This window comes from Canis lupus, chromosome 5 (genome assembly GCF_003254725.2).
Source record: "Canis lupus dingo isolate Sandy chromosome 5, ASM325472v2, whole genome shotgun sequence".
In the NCBI taxonomy this organism is placed as follows: domain Eukaryota; kingdom Metazoa; phylum Chordata; class Mammalia; order Carnivora; family Canidae; genus Canis; species Canis lupus.
In genome coordinates, this window is record NC_064247.1 from 67,530,269 (window position 1) to 67,552,465 (window position 22,197).

Sequence of the window (22,197 nt, forward strand, 5' to 3'; positions counted from 1 at the left end):
TAATGACACTTGGCAAACTGTCAACTTCTCTGAGTCTCAGTTGTCTTGTCTGTGAAACAGAGAAGCCAGCAGCTCAGTACCAACACGTCGTGATTCTAGCCTGCCCAGGTTTTCAGCTCACAGCTGCAGCAGAGACCAGTGAGGTTACCGAGTCTATGAACAGCAGCAAAGAGTAAATGTGACCTTTTTCCCCCTAGAATAATTCAAGGACGTGGAGTCAGAACGCCTGGACATGGAGCCCAGCTCTGCTGACCCCCGCTGACCGGTCCTGGGCAAGGCCTTGACCCGAGCTTCACTTTCGTCCCTGTGAAATGAAACAGGCCACACAGACCCACACACACTCACAGAGACAACACACACACAGAGACCCACATAAAAGTACATGTGAATCGGGGAGATCTGGACAAGCTCGGTGGATTGTGTCAAGGTCAATATCCTGTTGGTGAAATTGCGCTACAGTTGTGCAAGATGTTACCACCGGGGGAAATGAGGTGAAGTGCGCACAAGATCTCTCCATTCTTCCTCACAACCATATGTAAATCCACAATGATCTCAAAATAAGTTTTTTTTCCCCCCAAGATTTTACTTATTTATTCATGAGAGATGCACAGAGAGAGGTGGAGACACAGGCAGAGGGAGAAGCAGGCTCCATGCGGGGAGCCTGATGGGGGACTCGATCCCAGGTCTCCAGGATCACACCCTGGGCTGACGGCAGGTGCTCAACCGCTGAGCCACCAGGTGCTGCTCAAAATAAGTTCTTTAAAACGAAGCAGGCTAATGCCTATAGCATGGGGCCACCACAGACATTCAACAAGACGGTGTGTTCGTCATTCCCTCTGGGATGCCTGCCCATACAGCGGGCGTTCACTAAACAAACTGAGAAGAACGGAGTAACTGGACAAATACATGGAGCACACAGTCGGTGTTCAATCGTTTTTCCTTGCTGTTTTGATTAAAGTCTCAACGGCCCAGAGAAACGCAGGCCTCAGAGCTGGTTCATGGGGCCACCACCACCGGAGGGCTGCCGGGGTCTCTCAGCAGCGGGGCTTTGTCAAGAGCTGGCAGCTGCCGGGGAGCAGAAAGCCAGGCAGCCAGAGGCAGGTGGGCAGCAGGCGGCAGAGAGGCAGAACCATTCTCGTTTGGAAAGGCATTTATTCAGATCCCACCTCCTTCCCAGAAGGCGGAGGCGGCTTCCAGCGGAGGCCCAGGTGCGAGACAGGCCGCCCCCACCCCTGCCTGCTCCCGCCCGGATGATCCTGTCTGACACACAGCCGTCCGGGGAAGCCACTCAGAGGCTGCCAAAGAAAATGTTCCCCTCCCGGTCTCACGCCCCTCTGGCCACTCACTGCACTGCACGGCGAGCAGGGAGCAGGGAGGCCAGGAGGCCCCCTGCCCCGGCTGCCTGAGGAGGCAAGGTGGGGTCAGCCAGTATGAACCAAAGGGCAGGGGACAGGCCCAGGGTGGGGGTCCTCAAGGGCCACAGGAGGTTCAAGAAGCCTTACTGCACAGCAGTCCACATCTGTGCAAGCCACAAATGACCTGGGTGTCCAGCAGCAGATGACCAGGGATCACTGCGGAGCCACTACAACTCCTCTCCTCCTGGGATGCTACAAGCCCAGAGGACTCTGGGTAACTGCTCGCATGCTGCTCTGACACCTTCTAGTCGGCGCAAGCTTCCATGGGAACACTGCTATGATCCCACTTGACAGATCGGGAAACTGGCACAGAGAGGTGATGTAACTAGCCCCAGAACACACAGCTAGGCAGAGGCACAGCCCACAGCTGAACCCCAGCATCTTGCTCCACAGTCCGCAGTCTTAGCCTCACTAGGAGATATTCGTCACAACCCACGTGGAAATGACGCATGACAACAGGGCACGGTGTGGTCCCAGCGACAGTAGCATGTGTGCACGCACCAGCCTGCGCAGACAGAAAAAGGCTGGAAGCTCTGGGTTACTGAATCACGGGGGCCTTTAATCACTTCCTTTCTGGCTCTGCTGCCTGAGTTTTCAGCACAGAACGTGTCAGGCTTCAGGCAAAGCCTGAGACCGCCAGGTATGCCGCCCTAGATCCCCACTGCCCCCCTCTTCTTGGGCACCTCCCCATGCATGTTCCCACCCACACCCACCTGCTCTGGGAACTTCAGGGTCTAGGTCCTTCCAGGCCCTCAGACCATAGTCACGGCGGCAGCACCAGGGGCTCCACTCCCTCTGACGATCGCCGGGGGCCAGACGGTGGGGGGCACTAAGCCACGGCCCCTCCCCTTGGGATCTATCGCACAGATACTAAAATGATGCTTATAACAACTTTGGGAAGCGCTTACATCAGGACATTAAGTGAGCAAGAGCAGGACATACCACTGTATGTAGTGGTTCAGCTCAACTTGGTAGAAAGAAATGTGCTAACCGAGCCCAGGAGGCAATCCTGACAGTGGGGACAGTGGCTGCCTCTGAGCCGAGGCTGGGCTGGGCAAAAACTTCTTGATTCCCCTGCGGACAGATGTCCCACAATCCCTCCAGCCATGACATAATCATCATGTAAAAATAATGGCACTTATTGCCAGAGACAACGCTGAGCGCTTCACACGCCTTAATCCACCCAACCCCCTCTTGGAGGCCGATCTAATCACAAATGTTTTACAGATGAAGCAAGTAAAGCACAGAGAAGGTAAGTGACTTGCTCAAGACCACACAGTAAGTGCTAGAGCTGGGATCTGTCCTGTTACTTAAAAATTTTTTTAAAAGGTATTAAAATCCTCTTTTGATAGGAAAGCAAAGGAATGGGAAGGAATTTTCATATTTATTGAATGTGTACTGGTAAATAAGTAAGTGCATCCTGCCCACTTACCCCACTCCTCATTTAAAAGCAAGTCATACATAAGAACCCCGCACATTGTTGGTGGGAAGCAGAACCTTTGCAGCCCCTCAGAAGAGCCTGGCAGTTCCCTAGATGGTTAAACAGAGTTATGATCGGACTTGGCAATTCCACTCCTAGGTATACACCCAAGGAAAAAAAAATACATTCACATGAAAACCCGGATGTGAATGTTCACAGCCGCATCAATCTACCAAAGCCAAAAGGCAAAGATCCTCTAAACGCCCCCCGATAGATGAGTGGACCAGAGATGCAGCACAGCCACATGCTGGAGTATCACTCAGTGGTACCAGGGCTCAAGGTGCCGACACCTGTTACACCAGGGAGGGACCCTGACAACACTTTGCTAAGCTAAAGAGGCCAGACACAAAAGGCCACATGTTGTATGGTGCCATCCACATAAAGTGCCCAAAACAGGCACATCCAGAGAGAGAGGGGGTGGTGGTTGCCAGGGACCTGGAGGAGGGGAGTGTAGGGGTTGTCTTTCGAGGGTGATGAAAAATGTTCTACAATTAGGCAGTGGTGATGGTTGCCCAATGCTGTGAGTACAATAAAACCGCTGGATCACATGCTTTAAAAGGGTAAATTTTATAGTATGAAAATCATATCTCAATAAAACTGCTGTTAAATTCTTTTAAAAATAAAGGGCAGGGGAACACCTGGGTGGCTCAGTGGTGGAGCGTCTGCCTTCAGCTCAGGGCATGATCCCAATCTGGGGATCGAGTCCTACATTGGGCTTCCTGAGAGGAGCCTGCTTCTGCCTCTGCCTATGTGTCTACCTCTCTCTGTGTGTCTCTCACGAATAAATAAATATTAAAATTAAAAAAAAAACAACAACAACAAAGGGCAGGGGTGCCTGGATGGCTCAGTTGATTAAGCATCCAACTCTTAATTTCAGTTCAGGTCATGATCTCAGGGTTATGAGATCGAGCCCCGCATCAGGCTCTGCACTGGGCATGCAGTCTACTTAAAATTCTCTCTCCCTTCCCTCCTCTTAAAAATAAATACATAAATAGAATGCAACTCCTAAAGAAAACACCCCCATGGCTCTGAGGGGACACAAGGTGACCCCAGAGATGGAGTGACGAGAGGTTCGTAGAAGCATGCTGTTTGCCATCTGGCCACACCTCCAGGTGTGTCTCCTTTGTACCCAGGGCTGGGGATCCCATGGCCCCTCAAATGACAAATGCAAACATAGCAAGATACCCGTCGCCAGGGGAGAGCCTTGGCTGATGCAGTGGAGATGTTCTAGGGCGCCAGTAACCTGCCTCAGCTTCTGACAGGCCCCATGTTCACGGGCCAGTTCCAACCCCCCCCCCCCCATGCCTCCGCCTCTGAGTCTTTGACAAAGTGAGGCTGTTGCACTCCAGAATCACTAAGCCTCCTCCCAGTTCTAGGATTCTGAAGAGGCAGTCGGAGATTTGCCATAAATGCAAAGACAAAAGAAATGGAGGTTTCAATCACGGCTACGATTAAGTATACTTTGTAGCAAATTTTATCTGTGTGACAGATAAAATATACTTTATAACATGGGAGGACACAAATCTTTTTAACAGTGAATACTTTGTATAGTAAAAAATGAAACATAGATGTTATTAGGTGCCTATGCTCCAAATAAGAGAGCCATTAACACAGAAGAGAGAGCCGGCAATCCTTCACAATCTGTGGCTCTAAGATAAGGCAGTTTTCTCTCCTGCATTAACAATCATTTATGTCTAGTATCTTTCTTACTTATGCAAGGCTGGATAAAGTGTCCTCAGGCAAAAGGACACACCACTTTGACTACCACGGAGGTCACAAGGGCAGGATGATAGACAGAAATCACTCTCACTTCCACTGACTCAACACAGAGAGAGGAGATCGGGCGTGCAAAATGTTCCCGTAAGCACTAATAATCTGGAAAAAGCCTAGTGGTCTCATGAACATTTCATCTAGACTTGCAAAAATAGAGCAGGAGAGGCTGCAAAGCACAAAAGACATTACATTTCAAGGCCAAATGGGCTGGTTAAAAAACTTTAAAAAGGCACAGTCTCTTAAACATAAACCTTTTAGGAGGTCAAGCCAAGTGATAAACCTCTAGCCAGATGGATCAAGAAGAAAGAGAGAAGGTACCCACTACCCATATCACCAAAGAAAGAGGGGACATCACTACAGAACTTACAGACATTAGAAAAACACTAAGGGAATATTATACAGCAGTGATGCCAATTAACTCAACTACCTGGATAAAACGGATAAGTTCCTCCTCGAAAAACATTAATTACCAGAACAGTGTCAGGAAGAAATAAAGCTCACGGGAGAATTCTCTCTCAGCACACCGAGATGGTGGCCAAGGCTCTTACCCACTGAAGAACATAATTTAGGAAAAGGTTCTCAACTAGAGCTGGTTTTTAAATGTGGGCAAAGCTGGTTTGGTTTGGCAGAGATGTCTCCTAGAACTTTTATTTACAGCGGTTTTCAGGGACATATACATAACACTATCTTCGTTGTCCTTCCCACTCCCCCAGCTCCTGTCTTCTCTAACACTTTGATCTTGCCAACGCTGCTTCTGCCAGCCATGGTGCTGCTCAGGATGTCAAGACATGATGGTGGGAACAAGTGGGGTGATTTCAAGGAATAACAAAGAGCCAGCTCGTGTACATGGTGCTTTCAAGCATGTATACAGGTCAGTGAACCTGTAACAGTGGCTCCTTACCTTTTGGGAACCACGTAACCCGGTCAGAGTCTGATGAGTTACTGATCCTCTGCCTAGAAAAATGAATGGATGCATCAGATTTTGCACGGAGATTTGAGGGTTAAGACATGCATGTGAGAATGGAGGGTCTTTGTAAATTCTTCTGCCTCAACTCTGGAGTGTCCCTCTTCCTGGGGCCTGACCCCCCACGCGGCCCCTCCCAGCTCACCTCATTCCACTAACAGAGTCCAGACCCCTGCGTGTTTGAGGTCCACAGCTCAGCTCTCTGGAATGCAGAGGACTGGGGGAGAAACTGAATGACAAATGATAAAAATAGTTAAGAGCCAACATTTATTGAGAATGTACTACGTACTGAGCCCTGTGACACATACACTACCATAATTCCTGTATACAGCTGAGGACACAGGCCCTATGCACAGACAGACAGGTAGTCAGGTGGCATGTACCTGCTGACTGCCACCAAATGCCAACGTGGGTGTTCTCGGGTCCAGGAGTCCAGAAAGGACCATCCACCATCCGTCTACATGTCCCCTTCATCTCTCGGAGGAGGGGCAGTGGGATCCCAGGGAGGAGTGAAGGGAGCTCAGATCCCAGGTGCTCCAGGCTCTACTTCCAGGTCTCCCATCCCCCACCCTCCCTCCTCTTAGACAAAAGGCCACAGCATGGTGGCGATGGTCATCCTGAACAGGGCCTGGATTCTCCACAGTCGGCACCAAGGTTCATGGGAGATTAATCAGGAGTTCCTGATGCAGGATATGCATGGCCCAATGGCTTTCCGAGGGCAAGGGGCACAGGGCATGTTCATTCCATGGGCCCTTGAGGCCAGGGCTGTCAGCGGGGCCTCAGATCCCTTCCTCTTCTGCTTCCTCTGCTCCCAGTAGCTAGTCACCACTTCTGGAGTTTTGACTGCTTGCCAGGCCCTCCACTAGGGACTCTGCCTGCTTATGTCCCTATGAGGAAGGTCCTAAGACTGTCCTTGTATATGGGTGAGGGGCCTGAGGCTCAGAGAGGGACCACATGGTGGGCAGGGGTGGGGGTGGTGTGACTTCAGAGCACCTAGCCAAACTGCACCACCCACCTACCGAGAACAGACCAGTATGACCCCACCTGCAGCCTCGGTTTCCCCATCGGTACCAGAGGGGTGATGCAGTACTTACATCACCCCTTCCGTATGGATGGCCGGGAGGGGCAGATGAGTCAGAGCAGAGAAGCCCTTCAGAAGGGGAAAAATCTGGGAGGCAAGTGTCTCCTGTCCTTGTCTCTCTCTCTCCCCCGAGCAGAAAGGTTCCCAGGTCTGCAGGGCGGTGGGGAGGCAGAGGGGCACAGCCTAGCCCTGCTCCTGCCCCCTCCTGCCACCAGCCAGGGCCCCTGAGCCATGCAGCTGCCAGCTTCTGCTGACGCCGTGTTCTGCTTGATTAGGGCCCTGGTGCCACCGCAGCCAGAATCACGAGGAATTCTGTGACGCCCCAGAGCCCTGGGCACCTGGATGCCACAGAGCCAGCCTGTCAGCGAAACTGCTCCCTGCTACCAGCACTGGACCTGGAGGTGACAGAAGCAAGAGGCATCTATCTCAAGGGACATGGCTCCCTAACGGCTGGTCCTGAGTGTGGCTGTGTCGTTGCATGGAACCCAATGAGGGCCTGGGTCCTGGCTGAGTGGGACCCCCGACGGGGCCCAGCAGGAAAGAGGAGTGCCAACTTCCCTCACTCCCCTGTTAGAGTCCCATGCACAGGGTAAGAGACTGTCTCATCCATCATCTAATATGTGGCAGCTGTCACTGCTACTTCTGATCATCATCATCATCATCATCATCATACGCACGTCCCAGCATCTCACTGCCCTGAAGGCCCAGACTCTGTTTTTCACTGTAACCTCTCTGCAATCAGGAGGAAGCTTACAGTGGGTGGAGCGTCGGCCTCGGGGGCAGCATTCTTTCTGGCACAGTGATAAGTAAAACAATAATGTGTTCATCTCAGAGGAGTGGGTAAGTCACAGCATTCGTACCCTCTGGCTGCCCCAATCATGGTCCTTCAGCCCGTGTGTCCTGCTTCTCTCATTCCGTAGCATCTAGCCCGTAGCAGGGGCTCAGGGCTCAGTGAAACCCTGCTGGACAGACCGACCCCTCCATCCTTGCTGGTACCCTCCGATAAACAGTTCACAGCAAAGGTGCCCCCTTCTATGTCAAGCCCACATATACACGTCTCCTAGGCAATGTCCCCTGAGGCTCCCTGCAGGGCCCCAGAGTTTCCCAGAATGCCCCAGAAAGGCAGAGGCCACTCTCCCCTGGAACCAGAGAGCTGGCAGGCCACCAGTGCAGAGCCCCCCAAGGAGTTCCAGACTGTGGGCCTGGCTGGGGTGAAGCCACCAGGAGGTGGATTTGGCACAAGTTCCAAAAGACCCACATGGTTCAGGGAAGCCAGTGAGGGGGGACACTTCTCCTGCCACCCAGAGAAATGCTTTCTACATATGAGTGCTGAGAAGGTCCGCCCAACGCACTCGGAACAATCTCACCAAACGGGGTGGGGAGGGTTAGGAACTCCAGAGCAGAGTTTGGTGAGAAGTTTCCAGAGTGTGTTCCAAGCATGCTCAGCTGAGCTCCCGCAGGCTGCAGGCCAGATGCTGGGCTCCTGGGGGGTCCTCTGCTGAGGGCGGGCGGGGACACAGCTCTGGCCGCCTGACAATTATGACATCAAAATGCAGGCACCCAGAAAGTCACCAGGAAGGGGCTGCTCTCAGACCCACTGCCCCAGAGCAGCTGCTGGGGTGGAGAAACCTCTGGCCAAGCATGAATCCTGCCCCTGACACTGCCAGCCATGTGGCTCTGGGCAAGTCACTTCCCTTCTTTGAGCCTGTGGGGCCTTGGTTTTCAGATGGGGATAGTCTGGATGAGACTGACTTTGAGATACTGCTGGAGGAGGGAGGTATATCACTGCGATGATAGGGCCGATGGGTCAGAAAGACAAAGGGATCGTAAATGTGCTGGAGCCCAAAATTCATAAAGGAACAAAAATTGACAAAATTAGAGGGAGAAAGAGATAAATCGAAGCCGTACTGGATACTAACACCCCTCCCTCAGAGGGTCTGGGGGAGCATGTGTGGACACAGCTGTGAGCGTGTGCACACACATGTGAGAGAGCCAGGGCTAATGTGTGCATGTGCGTGCGGTGAGGGGACAGGATGTTAGCAAGAGGGTTTGGGAACGCATGTGAGAGAAGGTGAGTGTGTGGGTGTTGGGGCGATGTGGGTGCATCTGGAGGGGGCCAGGGGATGTTAGAGGAAGAAGCAACGCCCCCCCACAGCCACCCCTAGCGACCTGCTGGCCTTCTGATTCAGCTGGCCTTCAGAGAAGCCCATCTCCTCCACCCGCCGTCCTCGGGACCTGCCCTGAAGCCAGTCCTTAACCCGCAGAGAAAGGTCCTGCTTGTCCCAGTCACTTGGCAAGTGATGGGTAACCGGCAAGTAAGGGCCAGAGTCTGGCCGTCAATGGGAAGGAACTGGCAATCACATAGCGTGGGAGATCACAAAACCAGGCCCACTACTGCCCTATCCATTTTTGCAAAGGCAAGAAGAGCTCTTGCAACTTCAAGAAGAGGAGGAAGGTGTGGGGTGAGGGGAAGCAGGAAGGTCAGGCCACCAACCAAGCCTCCTGTTCACACACAGCACAGGAAGGTGGGGGGAGAGGCCTCTGACACTGCCACCCCAGCCCCGGGCCTGGTTTCTCTGCACACCAGGGCTGAGGGCACTGAGGCCAGGAGCCATCTTTCATGCCAGGCTGGGGACATACGGGTCCTCTGGCAAACCCTCAGCTCCCGCACGAGAGGGGAATGTGCATCAGAAAGGCAGCCCCTCTGCTCCACAGCAAGACTCAGGTAATGGACCCAAGGAATGGGCTGGGCTGCTTCCTGCTGGGCTGGTGGCCCAGGGACATCCAGCCCACTTCACCCTGTCCCTCCCAGGGGCCCCCAGACCAGGCTGGCAAGTCCCTTGGTGCTTGGTGCAAGCAACCCTGTGAAAAGAGCGCTCTGCACACTCCAGGCCTTTGTCGGCCAATGGCCCAGGATGTCGCATAATTGCACAGAAGTAAGAACAGCACAGGACCCCCTCCCTCTGGAAGGGAAGATGGCAAGCCTGGAGAAATCGATCTGCTCAAAGGAATCAAATTAAAGGACCTGGTGCTGCAGCCAAGGGCAAGCCAGGCTCTCAGGCTGTCCGAGCCTCAGATGCTGGAAGGCTCCTCCCAGCCTCCCTCGTCTCAGAGTGGCCTCTGGCCCGTGGTCGCTGGGACCCCCTGTACCTTCCGGCCCTGCTATGCCCGGGAGTGTGGAAGCCCACGCCGGCCTCCCACCTGCCTGTGTCACTGGCCCATAAGAACCCACACAAGCCTCTTAATCCCCATCTGTGAACCCTCTCGCCTGGAAGTGGGGAGACAAGGTTTACGGGTCTGGGACGGCCTATAAAACACTGTTGCAGTGTGTCATTGCCCTGACCCTCCTTGTCTGAGCCCCATTCTGGAAGCTGGTCCCAGAGTCCAACTGCAGCCTCCTTGTGTGGCTAAAGCAGGGCGGGGCCAGACACAGGCCAGGTCCCTGCCAACCCTACACCATCTCCAGGAAGTGCTACTTAACCCGGCAGGGGGAAAGGCCCAGGCCCTGGAGTTAGACCACCCTGGTCTCACTGGTGGCCCAGCTCTGCCATTTACTGTTAGTGATGCAATCCCCAGCTCCCAGATTTATGAGCCTTGTCATCTGAGAAAGGGGACTCATGCCACCTCCGTGGTCAGGGGAAGGACAGGCAGCCTGGTGGGGAGGCTGGCATCTTAGCCAAGGTCACCCAGTGAGCTGGTGGCAGAGTGGAGCCAGTGACAGGACCTGCTGGGGTCCTGGGCTGATGGCCTATCAGTGGGCGGCTGCAGGAAACGGAGCCCAGAGGGTCGGTAGGACCCACAGGGCAGAGGTGAACTGAACTCAACACATGGCCACCTTCCATCTGCTCCAAGTTTTCCAACATGAAGCACATAAAATCCTTAATGTAAAATACAAAACCATCTGAAAATACCTGTAACGCATTAAAGTGATTCCTAGAGTATAATCAATTGACGGGCAACATCCAAATAATACATTAGGAGAATAAAATATGGACATTTCAAAAATGACATTACTAAAAAAAAAAAAAGACGTTACTGCCATATAAATCCCCAAAAGTGAAGATTTCCCTAGAGTCCCCATTTATTTAAATCCTGCCCATTTGTAGAACCCTCATCATTGACCCCTCCTCCAGGCAGCCTTCCCTGACTCCCATTCCTCCCCCAGGCCAGGTCCTCACTGGGGCCTCAGCTGTCCTTGCACCAAACCACACACCATATCCACCAACTGTTATCCCCCATGTGGCGGCATCCTGGGGGAGTGGGGCACAACAGTTAAGCGTCTGGACGCTGGAGCCAGATGGCCCAGTTCAAATCCCAGCTCCATACTTTCTAGCTGTGTGACTTTGGGCAAGTGACTTCCCCTCTCTGTGCCTCAATTTCCTCATTAATAACATTGGAAAACCTACCTCATAAGATGGGTGGAGGATTACATGAGGCACAACAGGGCGACGGCTGGCACAGGGCAAGTGCCATCAATGTGCTGCTGCGACCATCAGCGTCATCATCATCATCTCCCTATGCCTCCCTGTGTCTTCATCAGGACCAGGTCAGTGGTCAGAACCTCCATGCCCTTCCCCATCACCAGCTCTGCCCTACAGGAGATACTAACTGGTGAGAAGACATGGCCTCAGTGGGCCCTAACCTTTGAGGGGTCTTCCATGGACCCGCTGCTTCCTCTCCCCTCTTCACTCTCACCCAACAGCCTCCAGGTGGAAACGGTGGTCCCCAGAGGTGGCTGCTCCTGCCCAGGGTCCTAGCATGCCTGCCCCGGCTCACAAGAGCCAAATACTGACCATGACCTTCGTGTCATTCACTTGAGGTTGCTGGCATCTCTTGAAGGAAACCCAGTCCAGCAAGGGTTTTCACACAGGGTTCCACAGCAAACAGGCCGGCAGCAGACAGTGACAGCCCGTGGTTGGGGTGGCTGGTGCTGGGGCGGGAAACCTGAGAGCCACTGGACTCAGAGCCAAGCCAGACCTCACTGACCGGGGTCTTCCCCATGTACCCCCTCAACCCCGCCCACGGGGCCAGGAAGATGAAACAGCTACAGGTTGGCAGCTGTGCAGGAGCCGAGGGGCTCGGCTACTAGTTCACCATCTGCACCCATTTTACAGACGGAAAACCGAAATGCAGGCAGGGGGAGAGTCTTGCCCAAAGCCATGGTGAGTGCTGGCACCAGAATCCGGGGCTTTTGGTTTCTGAGGCTAGAGGTGGAGCAAGTCAAAAGCCCCGAAAGCAAGTGTAACCCATCCCAATCCTTCACACAGCTCCCCTTATCCCAGAGAGAAGACCAACTCCCATCTTCCAACACCCATTAGATGTCTGGGGACCTAGAATGGGAGGTTTGGCTTAGGTTGGTGAGCTGACATAACAACCCAAGTCCCACTGTGTCGTTAGAACCCCCAGCGGGAAAGCAGGACCCAAAGGGTTAAACACTGGGTGATCAGGTGACCCAGCAATTCCGCTCTGGGGCGTCTACCCAGGAGAAATACGAAAACGTGTCCGCAAGAAAATCTGGCTGCAAGTGTTCCCAGCAGCATCATCCACGAGAGCCAAGGTGGATGCAACCCAAACGTCCATCAACGGAGGCGCGGAGAAACAAAACGCGCTCTCTCCACGCGCTGGGGTGCTATTCAGCACTACACAGGGGTGACGGGCAGACCCCGGAAACATGCATGGGGAAAGAAGCCAGGCACAAGAGGCTGCGGGCTGTATGAAATGTCGCCTAGGTAAATCCACAGGGGCAGAGAGGAAATTCGTGTTTGCTGGGACTGAGGGGCTAGGGGGCTGGGGAGGGGCTGCTTCTCTCGGAGGTGAAGGAAAGGCTCTGGAGTAGACAGTGCTGCTGGTTGCACGGCTCTGTAAATGTGAATGAACTCGCTCAATTGTAGACTTTAAAAGGGTGAATTTTATGGTGTGTGAATTATATCTCAATTGAAAAACAGAGCAAACAAAACCAGCGTCTGTCCAAAGTCAGTGCAAGAGAGGGCCTGCCTGACCAGCTCCGAACACCCCCCTGCCCCGGGCCCTCTGGTACCCCGGCTTCCTCACTGTCAGCTGTCCCGAGCTCCCACCTCAGGCCCCTGACCAGACCATCCACCCTTGGTGCTCAGGCGACAGCCCCAGCCTGCTCACTGCTCCCCAGCCACTCCTCTGACCGCTGCCTTGACCCCTCCCTGTGCCCCATCTAGTTTACTCACAGAGAAACCTTGAAGCCCAGAACGGTGCCTGGGACATAGTCGCTGCTTCGTAAAGACAGATGGAACAAATGAATAGAATCCTTCTAGTGACCACCACAGCTTTCCAGATAAAAATCCCAAACTCCTAGGCTATGTTCCAATGCCTTCCATCACCAATTCTTACTCCAGTGCTGGATTCTTCTGGAAGCTTTAAAATACCAGGGCCACCAGGGTCACCCCTCAGAAATTCCGATTTAATAGGTTGGGGTAGGGCCCAATCACCAGTATTATAAAATTCAAATTGATTCAAACCCACATCTAGGGTGGCTCAGCAGTTGGGCGGCTGCCTTTGGCTCAGATCGTGATCCTGGGATCATCCAGGATCAAGTCCCATATCGGGCTCCCTGCATGGAGCCTGCTTCTTCCTCTCTGCCTCTCTCGAATAAATAAATCAATCTTTAAAAAAAAAAAAAACAAACAAACCACATCCAGACACTGCCAACCACTCCCACAGCATCACCTCCTCCCACTTCAAAAACCTATTTAAGGTTCTCCAGCAAACCCCACTCCCCACATCTAGGCCTCTGCACAAATGCTTCCCACCAGGAGCACATGAATCCTACACAGACCTGGCTGAGGCCTTTTCAGCCTTCAGGGCTCGGCTGAGATAATCACCTCCTCCAGGAAGCCTTCCCAGAACATACCAGTTTCCCACCCTCCTGGGAGCTCCCAGCAGACCCCAACATAGAACTGATTACACTGCACAACCACGACCAGAGCCTTTCACCAGCACCTCCCAAACTGCTCGAGCACCCGAGGGCAGGGTTTGCCTGATTTCACACCACGTCCTCAGAGCACCCGGTGCCCCATAGGCACAGAAACATTTGTTGGCCCAATGGGTAGGATGTGTGGTTCTCCAGGTGTGCTTCCTCAGGGCAGCCCCGGACAAGGGTAGACATGTGAGCAGGGACAAGAGTCAGAACTACAGCTGTGTACCCATCACAGGATCCATAGAGTGCCAGAGTTTCTTTCTTTCTCCCCTGCATGGAGCCTGCTTCTCCCTCTGCCTGTGTCTCTGCCTCTCTCTCTCTCTCTCTCTCATGAATAAATAAATAATTTTTAAAAAAACCCTATAATTCTAATTAGCTTGTATTATTGAAAAGTAAATAAATAAACCAGCACGAGTGGCATTAGGCTTGCTGGTCTTCTGGGTACAGTGTTGCCCCAAAAAAATGATCTATGAGATATTTCTGACCCTACCAATAGTAAGTTCCAGAGAGCTCTAAGCAGATCTAAGAGAAGGGGCCAGAAAGCTCTGAAGACTCTGGACTCCACCAGAGACGGCCACTCAGCCGCCCTGTCCCTGCGCCTCCCTGCTTCCAGGGAAGGCTGAGTTTGGGGGACCTTCTGCCTACACTTCCTCTTTCCCAGGTGTCCCCCATCGCCTCCAGGTTTAGGACAAGGCGTGTCTGGAGAGTTTATTCCCCTGAGCAGATGGCTCCCAACCCGCCAAGAATGAGTCCAACCCTCCCCTCGGAGGAGGTGGCCGGAGCAGGAGAAAGGCCCAAAGCCCAGCCACTTCCCAGCCCTGTCAGGGAGAGGGTGCCCATGTCGGCCCAGCTAGGCGGACCCCTCCGGCACCTTCCGGAAGGCTCCCCCCATCCACTTGCCTCGCTCAGGTGTCCCGAGAGCCTGGACCCGGGGAGGAGGGCTGCCAGGCCCTCCCTGAAGAGCAGGGAGCCGCGTGGGCGCGGAGAGCCGGGAAACACGGGAAACAGATGTGCGGGCCGGCCTGACAGGCGAGTGATGACAGACGCTCTCTGCAGGCCTCAGATGTCAGCGTGGAGAAAAGAAAGGCGCCTCAGCAGCAACACCTGTCAGGGCTCGGAGGCCACGCTCCAGGGGCCGGGCCGGGTGTCCCCGCAGCGAGGGGCCGGGGTGCGGTTAGGTAAACAGCTGCACGCTCCATTACCCAGAACCTCCCCGACCGATCGTGGGAAGGGGCCGGGACAGCCTGCCCGCCAAGTGGCGAGCGAGGAAAGCCAATGGATCACGGAGCAGACCCATCGGGACGACCAGCAGCGGGAGGGCCCAGCTGAACGCTCCTCACCAGCGTGATGCCATGGGGAGCAAGGACACCGGGCGCCAATTATCAGCAGGCTCCCCCTGGAAAGGGGAGCCAGGGCAGGGACAGCAGAGCCAGCCAGTGGGGGCTGAGTGGGGGGCGGGTTACAGGGCCTCTGGCCCTTGCAAGCTAACTCCTGCCCCTCGGCTGCTCCAAGGGTGGAGAAGGCATATGCAGGGGTAATAGCTGGAGCCCCCAGACGGCACAGAAAGGCAAGAGAGTAGAGGGTGGTACACAGACACAAGAGCCGGACCCCTAGGTCCTATGTTGGTCCTGCTGTGACCAACTGAGCAACCTTGGGCAAATCACTTGCCCTCTCTGGACTTGCTTTTTCTTCTAAGAAATGGAGACAGTGCCACCTCCCTGGCCAAGGCTGCCGTGAGGATCCAGTAAGGGTGAATACAAGGGAAGCACGTGGCACAGCCTAGAACGCAGAGAACATTCTGTAAAGCCATCATCATCATTATCATGTCCCCAGATGCCACCTCCGGCAGCCTGGCCAGCTGTGCCCCCGAGCCCCGAAAGGAGGGACAGCCTATCCCCACCCCCCAGCAGAAAGGTGGGGAGCAGAGGCTGCAGCAGCACAACCCGTGAGCACCAACAAGAGACCCAACCCCGAGTTACCAGCACCAGAGGGAGAGAGGAAGGGATGGACCCGTGCCTCGTGCCTACTGCGTATCAGCCATTCCCATCACAAACCTTCCAGAGGAAAGATGGTCTCCACTTCTCAGGCGCAGTGGGGAGGGTTAAGTCTGACCCAAGGTCAGCTCTCAGCACAATGAGGACCCAAACCAGGTCCGAGCCAAGGCCAACCCAGAGTCTCACCCGTGGCTGCACAGAGAGTCCCGTGCGCTGGCACTCCTCCTCAGGAAAGGGGTGCCGGGCCCCGAGAAGGTGGGCTGCAGCCTGCCCCCTCCAGCCCCAACGCAGCCCTGTGCAAGAGGCCAGCTCGGAGACCAGGGACCACAGGACAGGGCACCCTCCAGCAGGCAAGGGTCCGGCTGGACAGAAAAGCCACAAACACGATCCAAACAGAGGGCGTCACTGACACCTTTCTTCCTTCTCTTTCTCTCTCTGTGTTCTTTCATAGCATTTAAAGCTGATTCACTAATGAATGAGCATTTACCAGGGACCAACTGAGGCATCATGGGAGGCACGATGGATGAGGTTCCGGAACATGCCGTTCCGGCTCAGTGGTTTCCCGGTGGCTACCTTCCAATGCCCCTGGCCACTCCCCCCCAAATTCGCAAACCACACATCAGAGACAGACAGGACTCAGACAGACAGGACTCGGGAGCCGGGCGTGAGCAGATCCTGGGGCTCCCGCAGGGAATGCCCACTTGGTTTCCGGCTGCCCGATGCCAGCGCTCGCCCCCTGCGCCCACCCTGGCACCAGGGGAAGCAGCCCCGTCCCGCTCTGTTCACAGCTCTGTGGGGAGCTGTACTCTGCGGAGGCCAGGCCCTTCCCTCTGACACAGAAGGCGCTGCACTTGCCACCAGATCCCCAGCCTCTGGAACAGTGCCTGGCTCAGAGTAGGCGCTCCATAAACATTTGTTAAATGAATGGGAGGGAGGAAGGAAGGGCAGGAGGCTGCATTTCCGGCTTTCTACTGCTCATCAGTCAGGCTCTCCTAGGGCAGGAGTGGATGCTTCTCCCTCCCTCTAGCTGCTGGAGCCTGGGAGCAGCTCTGCTGCCCTCCCCCTCCCCACCCCCAGGCCGATGGCCTCACCACCCACCTGGATCGCTGCCACCGCCCAACCCAGGGTGGATCTCTTCCCCTCGCGTTCCGAGCCTTCTTTCAAGGACTTTTTATCTCTCCCCTGTGCCTTTGACTCCAAAACCACCTCCCGAGCCTGACTCCAAGGCCTCCAGTTCACTGCAACCTCATTCCCCCTTCTCCCCCAGGAGCTCTCCGGGCTCCTCCAGCCTCCATGGCTCTTCTACTGTACCCCACCCTGGAGGGCCCCCCTCCACCGCATCCCACCCATCTCTCAAGGCTACGCCTCTGCCAGGCGGTGGATGGAGTGGGGCTCAGGATGGGAAGACCTGGGTTGAAGACCCACCTCAGCCACTTCTACTGGCTGTGTGACAGGCACCAATGCCACCTGACTTCTCTGAGTCTCAATTCACTTCATACATAAAATGAGACTAATGAGGCCTCATAGAAGCAAATGAAATAATTTGCTTTAGAAATGGTGCAAAAGTAAGAAGCCGGTAAGCCTTCCCAAACTCATGCTGACCCCTTCTGGGCAGACACTGGCTTGCGTTTTCATCCCCCACAGGGCTACCCTCCGCTGCCACCTCCCCAGCAGGACTGCTTCCTCAAGCTCCTACCGGTGAGGCCCACACTTGGCATCTCATCAACTCCCGATGAGTGAGCAAATCAACTCGGGAACACTCAGCACGGAGTGGATGTTCTGCAGAGAGCACTCCGACAAACCTCAGAGGAAGTGCTTTAACTCCTCCATGCAGCACCAATCACCCAGCCTGAGACCCACAACCATCCTGCAAACGGAAAGCCTCGCAGAGAAACCAACCTGCATCCTAGAAAAATCTGCCCAACACATCGGGTGGATGGGAGGGTCCCGCTGTGTGCCAGGCACTTGACTTTCTGGGGGCAGCTAAATGCCCAGTCTGTTCACATACTTGGCCCTCCGAGGCAGGCGATCTGTATTTCCGCTCCCCAGCCAAGAAAACGGGCACAGGGAGGGTAAGACACTTGCCGTTGGCTGCTCAGGTTAGCAAGAGACAGGGCAAGATTGGAAGCCAGGTCTGTCCTGCTCCAAAGCCAGGCTCACCACCCGGTTTCTGGCCCTTCTGGAAACAGCACTTCTTCAGACTCCCAGCAGCAGACCCCACAGACTGGACTACCACAGGCTGCAAATGAGAAGTCCAGTACCCACAGGGGGTAAATGAGATGTGCATCCATTTAGAAGAAGAGGACCACTACCAAAGCCCCCAGTTACATCTCTATGGTCCAAAAGGGACACTGGCAGATCATGAAGAAAGCCTGGGCAGAGCAGAGCATAGGGCAAGCACTGGAGGGAAGCGGGACAGTGCGCCCACTTTACAGATGCAACCTCCCCTGAGAGTGAACGCATAAGCCAGGAATTCCACACACGGGGATTCCATCCTTCCAAATAGATGCAACAATCATTCCTGAACAAGCCCGAGCCGCTCTTCCCCATCCACGGGGCCCTCTGCGGGGCCCCTCGCTGGTGGCTCCCACTACAGGCATCTGATTATAATAAACCAGGCCTCCAGGCGATGAGGATTCACGACACCGCCCCCTCCCGACACCCCCCCCCCTCCCCCCCGCCGTAGCCATCACCGTACATGGTGATCCCGACTCACAAACACCTATTTCCCCAGACCCACTGCAGGCAGGTCCTGTCCTGGCCCTTGCAAAGCCTAATCCAAAATTAACTGAGGCCCGTCTGGCTCCTCCCGGGCAGGCAGCGTGAAGGCAGGCGCCTTATAAACAGGGCACACGCCAGCCACCACACACACCCCCCCGCCTCTCTGCCGCCCCCCCTCCTGCACAGCTGAGTTGCAGAGAAGAAAGCCTCTCTTCCCATCAGGGGGAAAGTCTGTTTAGGCCACTGTCCCCCGGGTCCCAAACCCCCACGTCTGAAAATCTGTTTCCATCTGCTGTGAAGCAACCGGAGAGCCTCAGAGGAAAAGTGTGAACTTGGGGGAAAACTGCAGGAGCGAAGCGGTGCCAGCGCCAGCACGGAGAGGAACTGCCACCTCCGCTGCATTTCCAACCGGGTAAGTGCACAGACCTCCCAGTGACCTGCATGGCCGGACTAATTACCAATGTTATCAGGCGGATGACAGACGTGCCCCGAACTTCCTCTGTTTGACGGACTCCGCTGCACACACACTCAAGTTCAGGCCCAGGCCTGATGCGTTCAGCAGTGCCCTGCTCTTCCACAAGCCCGCTCCAGGTGCCCCCAGCTCCACATGACTCCCAGCTCAGTCAGCACCCCCACCTCGAGCGCCCTCCCCAGGCGCCGCCGGCCCGGTGACCCCAGGAGGGAAGCTCCTTCTGGAACAGATCACACGGAATCAGTACAAACACTTCCCCAGCAGAGGAACAGAAAGTAACATGTCTTCCTCTCCTACTCAAATCACCGGAGGCTGAAGAGAAAACCAGGACTTACCTTCATCGCCGCTGCCACTGGGGAGCTCCAACCCACGGACCCCTGGCGGGCGAGCCCCGGGCCAGCACACACCAGGGTCCCACACTCCACACAGGCGCCGATGATCAGCTGCCGCCCATCGTCCACCAGCAGGCTGTGGCTTGCTCGCAGGGTATAGAGAAACAAGGGCAGCCGCGCCAGCCGCAGGGCCTTGAGTCCGAGACAGCGCTTCTTCTCCTGCTGGCAAAAGAAGCACACGAACGTCTCCACTTGGTACTGGCGAGACCAGGCGCTGACGGTGTGGTGGGCGCTGCGGGCCTCGTGCTGCAGCCACTGGCCCAGCAGGTCGTGGTAGCAGAGCACACAGGTGGCCACGAGGCCGGTGGAGTCGGCGGGCCTGGCACGGGGGGCGGGCGGGTAAACGGTGAGGAACGGGAAGAAGGGCTCCTTCTCGCCCAGGCGGCTGGAGGGGTTCACGTTGAGCTGGAACTCCTTCCCAGGGCCCAGCTCGGCCCCACAGATGTAGCAGACAGATGCCGGGCTGCCCCGGGCCGGTGCAGGCGGCTCGCAGAGAGCGGGCTCCGAGGCGGAGAAGGCCTGGTGGTACCTGCCCAGGAAGCCTTGCACGGAGGTGATAAGCTCCTCGTTCTGGCAGGCCCGGTACAGGGCCCAGACGTCCTCCAGGACGCTGAAGCACTTGGGGCAGCTTCGGACCTCGCAACGCTTGTTGGGGCCCCGGGCGTTGGGGGGACAGGGCAGGAGGCTGAGGAAGGGGAAATGCATGGAGCCCCGGGCGCTGCCGTTGAGAATCCTGAAGGCCACGGCCCGGGCGTCCTGGGTACAGTCCTCCCCGCAGAGGTAGCAGGCCTCGGGCAGGGCCCCCGCAGGCGGGCCGTCTTCCCTTGGGAGCCTCCGGCCCTTGGAGGCCATGCCGGGGGCGTGGCTGTTCAGAGGCACGACGTACAGTCGCTGCAGGACGGGCACGTTGGCCAGCTCGAAGCTCTGCCACTGCTGCATGAGGGAGGAGAAGCAGCACGGGCACACCAGGGTGCTGCCTCCGTCGCTGATGGGCTGGGCCCCCGGAGGGGGGCTGTGCAGCCACAGGAAGGGGAAGAAGGGGGCCTGGGCCAGCTTCTCCTGCTTCTGCACGTGGATCTGGTGCTGCGAGGCCGGGGCCAGGGCCGACCCGCAGATGTAGCAGCAAAGGCCCTCCGGTGGCGCCGCCCGGCTCGCCAGCGAGCCCCAGGGGACGCAGCCGCCGCTCTCCTTGTCTCTGGGGCCCGAGAGAGGCTGCTCCTTGCGGTCCTCCTCCTCGCTGGTGATGTTGATGTCGCTGTCCTCCGACATGCAGTAGCTCCCGCGGGCGTCCGCAGCCGGCCTGCTCTCGGGGCCCTTGGGGGCCCTGCCGGGAGGGCCTCCCTTGGCGCCGTCGGCGGGGGCCCCCTGGCCGGGGGCGCCTCGCCACGGGTCCGTGATGCCCCTGAGGACGCTGGCGCGGGCCTCGGGGCCCCAGTGCCGCCCGGCCGCCTTCCGCCGCCGCCGGGGCCCGCTCCGCGGCTCCGCGTCCCCGCGCTGCTTCGAGGGGGGCGCCCCGTCCTCCCGCGCGCCGCCCGGCCCCGCGGGGGGTCCCGGGGGCGGCCCCGGCGCCGGCCTCCACTCCTGGCCGCGGCCCCCGCGAGCGCCGGGCCCCGGGGGACCCCCGGCCGCCGGCGCCCCGTCCCGGCGGGGGCTGGCGGCGTCGCGCGCGGCGGGCTCGCCCTCGGAGAGGGGGTCGGCGTCCGACAGCTCCGACAGCTCCGAGTCCCGCGCCTCGTCGGCCGCGCCGCCCAGCGCGTAGGCGACGTTCCACTCGCGGGGGCCCCCGGCCGCCCCGCGCCGCCCGCCCGCGCCCGCGCCCGCGCCCGCGCCCGCCTCGCACTGGTGCGGCCGCTTGAGCCAGTACATGCGCTTGTCCACCGGCGTGCGGGCGCGCTCGAACGCGGCCCACTGCTCGCCCAGGAAGCAGCGGCACACGGCGCACACCAGCACGCAGCCGTCGGCCGGGCACAGCTCGCGCGCGCCGGGCGCCGGCTCCTGCTGCTGCAGGAACGGGAAGAAGGGCTGCGCCGCGGCCCCCGCGCCCGCCGCCGGCTGCTTCACCTGCAGCTTCAGCTCCTTGCCGCGCCCGATGCCGCCGCCGCAGATGAAGCAGGAGAGCGGCGCGCCCCCGCCGGCCCCGCCGGCCCCGCCGCCCCCGCCCCCGCCCCCGCCCCCGCCGGCCCCGCCGCCCGCCGCCGCCCGCTCGCCCACGGCTGCCATGAGCCGCTGCTTGCGGGAGAGCGGCGCCGGCCGCCCGCTCATGGCCGCGCCGCGTCCGCCCCCCGCGCCCCGCGCCCCGCGCCGCCCTCAGCGCCCGCCGCCGCCGCCGCGCCCAACTTGGGGCATGAGCGCGCCGCGAAGTTTGGCGGCGGGCAGCGGGCGCGGGCGGGGGCGCACGGCCGCTCGCAGGGGCGCCCCCCCGGCCTGCCGAGCCCCCGGCGGCGCCGCGCCGAGCGCGCCCGGAACGCAGCGGCGGCGGCGGCGGCGGCGGCGGCGGCGGCGGGCCCCGGGCGGCTGGAGCGGCGGCCGCATGTGCGAGCTCCGGCGCCTGCCAAAGCGTGGGGTCATTTAATTGGGGAGGAGGGGGCGGGGCGGCGGGCGGCGCGCGGAGGGGCGGGGGCGGGGGCGGGGAATCCCTCCCCCGCGCGCCCGCCCGCCCGCCCGCCCGCCGCGGCGCCCCGCCCCGCCCCGCCCCCGCGGCCCTCCCTCCCTCCCTCCCCCTCCTCCCCCTCCCCCCCCCCTCCCCGCCGCCCGGGCTGCGCACAATGGCTCGCCGGCTCCTCTATCTATTCCGTGTCCCGCCCGGAGTCGCGCGCCCTGATTCACGGCCCCGATTAGGGGCTCCCTGCAGCGCGCCCGGCTCGGGCCGTCTCGAGGGTCCCCGAGGGAACCCGCGGAGCCCCATCGGCGGCCCCAGCTGCGCTTCAAGTAAAGGGCAAGCAGGACGCGGGGGCAG

The 22,197-nt window shown here is 57.8% G+C and overlaps 1 protein-coding gene and 2 long non-coding RNA genes across 7 annotated transcripts in view; 1 reads left to right on the top strand and 2 right to left on the bottom strand.

Moving 5' to 3' along the window:
- Window positions 1–20,622, bottom strand: part of GSE1 (Gse1 coiled-coil protein) — a 413,751-nt gene extending 393,129 nt beyond the window's left edge. For 3 of the 5 annotated variants that reach the window (XM_025427034.3, XM_025427031.3, XM_025427030.3), the window contains exon 1: window positions 19,185–20,621. In XM_025427034.3, coding sequence (XP_025282819.3) covers window positions 19,185–20,510 — 1,326 coding nt within the window. In that variant the 5' untranslated portion in view covers window positions 20,511–20,621. Of the gene's footprint in view, window positions 1–19,184 lie in introns of all 5 variants that reach the window. The other 2 variants (XM_025427032.3, XM_025427033.3) reach the window with 1 other exon arrangement.
- On the bottom strand, window positions 2,581–8,303 carry LOC112646770 (uncharacterized). The gene is made up of 3 exons (XR_003127860.3): window positions 7,574–8,303; window positions 5,778–5,861; window positions 2,581–5,622 (listed from the first exon to the last, which is right to left on the bottom strand). It is a non-coding gene; the product is annotated as an uncharacterized LOC112646770 (long non-coding RNA).
- On the top strand, window positions 9,231–10,621 carry LOC112646766 (uncharacterized). The gene is made up of 2 exons (XR_003127857.2): window positions 9,231–9,438; window positions 9,526–10,621. It is a non-coding gene; the product is annotated as an uncharacterized LOC112646766 (long non-coding RNA).
- Window positions 20,623–22,197: the final 1,575 nt, after the last annotated feature.